At 50.4% G+C, this 5,526-nt stretch overlaps 1 protein-coding gene across 1 annotated transcript; it reads left to right on the plus strand.

The window, feature by feature from the left end:
* The first annotated feature begins 297 nt into the window (after window positions 1-297).
* On the plus strand, window positions 298-3,514 carry LOC123086279 (scarecrow-like protein 34). The gene has a single exon (XM_044508011.1). The coding sequence runs from the start codon at window positions 647-649 to the stop codon at window positions 3,053-3,055; it is 2,409 nt and encodes an 802-aa protein (XP_044363946.1). The 5' UTR covers window positions 298-646; the 3' UTR covers window positions 3,056-3,514.
* The last annotated feature ends 2,012 nt before the right edge of the window (window positions 3,515-5,526 follow it).

The following is a 5,526-nucleotide window of genomic DNA, read 5'->3' on the forward strand; positions in this document are numbered from 1 at the left end:
ATTCGGTCAGTTGAAGATGATCTACTGGATTCGGTATGGGGATGGATGCTATTTCTGGTTGCTCGTACTCATTGCAAAGCTTTTTCAACTATCTCACCGGCCGACCATGTCCCCTCTCCTCGATGTCTCCATCGCTAGCATGGGGCGACGACAGAGACCCAGTTGACAACAGCGGGTGTTTAGGATCCCACATAAATGCACACAGTGTGTGCTCCCCTGATGGATGGATGTTGACCAGTTCAACCTTGCGGGCTCGTCGATCCAACGGCTCAGAGCAAAGCAAACGACGTGCCCCACTGCCCGTGCGGCTTTGACGCCAACTCCACCAGGGGGGGCACTACGACTTTCTACGAGCGAGCGTCGTCCTCGTCCCCTTCCTTCCTCCTGTCATCGCCGCGCGCCGCAGTCGCATCTGCATCTGCATCTCGGCATCCTTCCCGGAACCTTCCCCGACCTTCCGCCGCGCGCCGGAGCTCTCCTCCTCCTCGCGGTGCTTGATTTGCTTGGACCCCAAGCTCAAACCATTCCCCCATTCCATTTGTATAGCCCAGCTCATCTCCCATCCATGCCCCCAACCACAAAACATCACTAGTCACTGTTGCTAGCGCGCCTCCGTCCGTATACGCCAAACGCCTGGGCCTGGGCCATGGCCGCCACACCGGACGAGTTCCTGCGGGCGGGGGACGCGGAGCCCTTCTCCCCGTCGCTCTTCCTCGACCTGCCGCCAACGCCGTCGCCCCCGCGCGCCCCCGCCTCCGACGACCTCGACTTCATCTCGCGCATGCTCATGGAGGAGGACATCGACGACAGGTTCTTCTACCAGTACCCCGACCACCCCGCCATCCTCTCCGCGCAGCACCGCTTCGCCCAGATCATCTCCGACTCCAACACCAACCCATCCACCGACGACTCCGCCGTCGCCAGCTCCACCTTCTCCTCCGACTCTGCTACCGCCAGATCGGCCTCCTCCTGCTCCGACTCTGCCACAAACACCGCCAAATCGACCTCCTCCTCCCACTCCGCCACCACCAACACCGCCAACTCCACCTCCTGTTCCCCCTCACCCGGCGGCTTCGGCCCCGCCAATCCCACCTGGCCTTACGAGCGAATCGATCTCTCCCAGCCCCTCCACTCCCCGCCATACATCGGCCTGGGCTTCCCCGTCGACGGTGCCAACAACCTCCTCTTTTCCGGCGTCAGCACGCCCACCTCGGGATATTTCGGGCACACTCCGGCGCTCTCCAGGGGCAACAGCAACCATTTCGTCGCCCCCGCTGGCCAGAACGGCCGCAGCACGGGCATTCAGAGCTTTGCGACATTCTCGAATAGTAGCGCCACCAAGGACGCCAAGACCTTGTCGAACAATGCCACGGCGAAGGCGGCCAAGCCGGCTACTCAGGCCGCTTGCCGAGGTGGCCCAGGCACCCCGGCCTCGGCCTTCTTCTTCAATGGCCAGACCGACGGTGACATGGACATGCTCAACATGGCGTTTCGCAAGGGCATGGAGGAGGCCAACAAGTTCTTGCCCACCAACAACACCCTCGACGCCATTTCCAACAGGCCGGCACTGCGCGACTTGACCTGTGACCAGTTGAAGAAGGAGGAGGCGGATAGACTCAGAATGTTGATGTTCAGTAATGGCCGGGGGCGCAAGAACAGGCATGGCGTGGAAGACTTGGAGGCGGAGGCTGGCCGGAGAAGCAAGCTGATGATGCCGGAACAGGAGGAATCTGGGGTAGGCGAGATGGTCGAGGAAATAATGCTTCACGGCCACGACATCATCATGAAGGGGATAGAGGATCTGCAAATAGCAATGGGCACCGAGGCCGAGAAGAACCACAGGAAGGGCACCGGCAAGGCAGCGCGGGGGAGGCGGGGTGCAACCGAGGTCGACCTCCGCACCATGCTCATCCACTGTGCGCAGGCGGTGGCCACGGGCGACCACCGGGGATCGAACGAGCTACTCAGGCAGATTAAGCAACACTCGTCGCCTAAGGGGGATGCCACACAGAGGCTGGCGTATTGTTTCGCCGAGGGACTGGAAGCACGCCTTGCAGGCACGGGCAGCCATGTGTATCGGTCGCTCGTGGCCAAGAGCACCTCGGTCGGAGAGTTCCTCAGGGCCTACAAGCTCTACATGGCAGCCAGCAGTTTCAGGAAGGTGAATTTTATTTTTGTTGGCAAGATCATCATGGATGCCATGGTCGGGAAGAGCCGCTTGCACATCGTGGATTACAATGTGGAATATGGATTCCAGTGGCCAGATTTGCTACAGATGCTAGCGGAAAGGGAAGGCGGGCCGCCAGAGGTGAGGATCACTGGCATTGACGTCCCTCAGCCTGGGTTCCGCCCAGCCTTCCAGATCGAGGAGACAGGCCGTCGGCTCAGCAAATGTGCCCAAGAGTTTGGCGTGCCATTCAGGTACCATGGTATACCCGCAAAGTTGGAGACAGTCCATGCGGAGGACCTAAATATCGACCCAAATGAGGTGCTCATCGTCACCAGCCAGTGTGGTTTCAGCAACTTGATGGACGAAAGTGTTATCATGGACAGGCAGGACATCCCGAGCCCCAGAGACATGGTCCTTACCAACATTCGCAACATGCGGCCTGATGTGTTCATTGACTGCGTTGTGAATGGAACCTATAGCGCGCCTTTCTTCGTGACACGATTCCGGGAGGCACTCTTCACCTATTCGGCGCAATTCGACATGCTGGATGCGACCATCCCCCGTGACAATGACGACCGGCTGCTCATCGAGCGGGATATCTTCGGGCCATGTGCCCTGAATGTCATTGCCTGCGAGGATGCAGATCGGGTGGATCGGCCTGAGACTTATAAGCAATGGCAGGTGCGGGGCCACCGGGCTGGGCTGAGGCAGGTGCCATTGAGCTCGGCTGTTGTTAAGCTTGTGAAGGATAAGGTTAAGAGCCTCTACCACAAGGACTTTCTCATCGACGTGGATAACCGTTGGTTGCTGCAGGGGTGGAAAGGGCGGGTACTCTATGCCATGTCGACATGGGTAGCTGGTGACCATGATATCTCCAAATTTTAGATGCTTTTCTTCACTTCATTTCAGAGTGCAGATAAAGAAGGTAATGGTGTTTAACCCACGCCCATGCTATTACGAAACCAACAGAAATCTTGCCCCGGCAGATTTGGTTCATTACAGGATGGCTTGGACAGAGGGCGAAACTTTTATGGTAGAAATAAGTAGGGACGCAGAGTAGTGTCTTGTAATGTTTAGATGCTTAGAGATGCACAGGATTTAGGTGTAGTTGCGGACATGCTGCGTAGCTGCGATAATGCACAACGAAATGAGAACCCTGATCTTCCTTTCCTAGTGTATGGCTGTATGCTCTGTCTCTTGTAGCTGACAAGCAATTTAACAGATCACAGCACTTGATTTTATGCTTTGTGTCTTATGAACTTCAGTTTCTGTTGTATCATCAAATTTCTTTGTGGAAGGTAAAACAGATGCTTGATTGAGCAATAAAGTTGCATTGGTTGCTCACATTGTTTGATCCGTGCATCTTTTCCATATGCGATTTGTGTGTATGCATGATTGAAGATGTTTCCCACAGGTTTCTGTTTGTGGTAGATAATTTTCTTCAGCGTCACCATTTGTATGTTTAAAGCTAAAATGTGTTAAAGAAGATGGGGGGCAGCCGTGGAGAACCCTGGTTTCCCAAAGTTTTGATTTGTTAAAGATGTGTGCCTTATGTCTTCACTTTCTGTTTGTACTATCATCAAATTGTTGGAGAAGCTTTCCTTGTGCCTGGGAAGGGTAAACATATGTTGATTGAGCAATAAAGTTGCAATGGTTACTCAGTGTTCTGTGTGTGCATTTCTTGTGTGTGTGTGTGTGTGTCTGATTTGTGTGCATGCATGATTGAGGATGTTCCTCTCAGGTTTCAGTTTTTTTAGGAAGACAGCAGGTTTTCCTATTGCATATTTTTACTAATTTTATTTAATAAAAAGAGTGAGCTGTACGTAGAGGAAGCAGAAGAAAGCTTAATTTTCCTCTTAGCTCTGTGATGAATAAGCAAGCCACTCCATTTCCAGTTTGAATGTCCTTGTACAAGGTAGGATTTGGTTGGAGGCCTTGGAAGATGAAGTTATTCTTCCCTGTTTTCCAAACAGCCCATGCAGCTAGAATTAGTATGATTTCCATGAAGAAGGGCCACTTCAGCTTCTACTTTAAAACTGACAGCAGGTTCCTCTCAGGTTTCACTTTTTCTCTAGCTAGAATTACTACGGTTTTCAACCATTTATGTATGTTTTTTTATTACAGCTAAAAGGGGTCAGAAGATGCTCCTACTAATACGTCATATGAAGTTGACACCGATGATGTCTTGTGAAGAAATCCGTGATCATACAACTTCATCCAAGTTGGCAATGATACACAAATACAGTTATCGACGATGACAGCTGACAAGAAGTCCATGGGTTAAACGAAAAGCTGAGAAGAAGTCCATGGGTTAAAGTCCGTTAACTATATTGTTGGTTAATCGTTGGTCAATTTCTAGTTCCCGAAAGCAAGCTCTCAGTCTCCGGGGTAATTAAACTTAAACTTATGGTGATATGGTCAGAGGTTAGATAGATGCTCATTGCTTTGTGTGGGTTATTTATGTGCTTTGCAGGTTTGAGTTGCCACTTATTTTAAGTCAGATGCGCGTAGCGGTGGAAACACACCGGACTAAGCATGGATAGCTTTGTTACGAGGCTAACCCACGATCGGTTGGAGTAGGTAGAGCAGTTTGGTCCATCTCTCGCCATGACTTTTGAAGCATCATCACGTTAAGTAGTAATTGATTTAAGCGCTATTATATTTCTTTACAGAGGGAGTACTCCGCAGGGTTCCTGATTCAGAATCAGAGGTATGCAACCAAGTCAAAATTGTAGTACTACGAAGAGACCAGGGTTCAGTTATGTGTTTCAGATAAGAATATAAGATAAACTAGGAGTTTCCCTCAAAAAGGAAAAGGACAAAAGAGTTATTCAGAGTTCGATGTGTGCATTTTTTTGCCTCTGATTTGTGTGCATGCATGATTTAGGATGTTGCTCTCAGGTTTCTGTTTTCATTATCTTTTTGAGGAAGACAGTAGGTTTCTCTATTGCATATTTTTATTAGTTCCAAAATAAAGAAAGTTGTATTTACACAGAGAGAGAAAGCAGAAGAAGAAAGCTAATACTGCATGGCTGCCAGCCTCCTAGGCCGGTTTGCAGTACAAGAGATCAAATGAATGGCTCCACTTATCTCTGTGAATAAGCAAGCCACTCCATTTCCACTTTGAATCTCCTTGTACATGGGTAGAGATTTGGTTGGAGGCCTTCCAAGATGAAGTCATTCCTTGTTTTCCAAAAATGGACATGTAGCTAGAATTATTTTTTTAACCCTCAAAAAGATAAAAGCTAGAATTATGATTTCCATGGTTTCTGCTTTAAAACTGATAGTAGGCTCCTCTCATGTTTCAGTTTCTGTGAGATAACCTTCTTGTAGCTATAGGTTAGTTTACAGCTAGA

The sequence above is a fragment of the Triticum aestivum genome, chromosome 4A, assembly GCF_018294505.1.
Source record: "Triticum aestivum cultivar Chinese Spring chromosome 4A, IWGSC CS RefSeq v2.1, whole genome shotgun sequence".
NCBI classification, from domain to species: Eukaryota; Viridiplantae; Streptophyta; class Magnoliopsida; order Poales; family Poaceae; genus Triticum; species Triticum aestivum.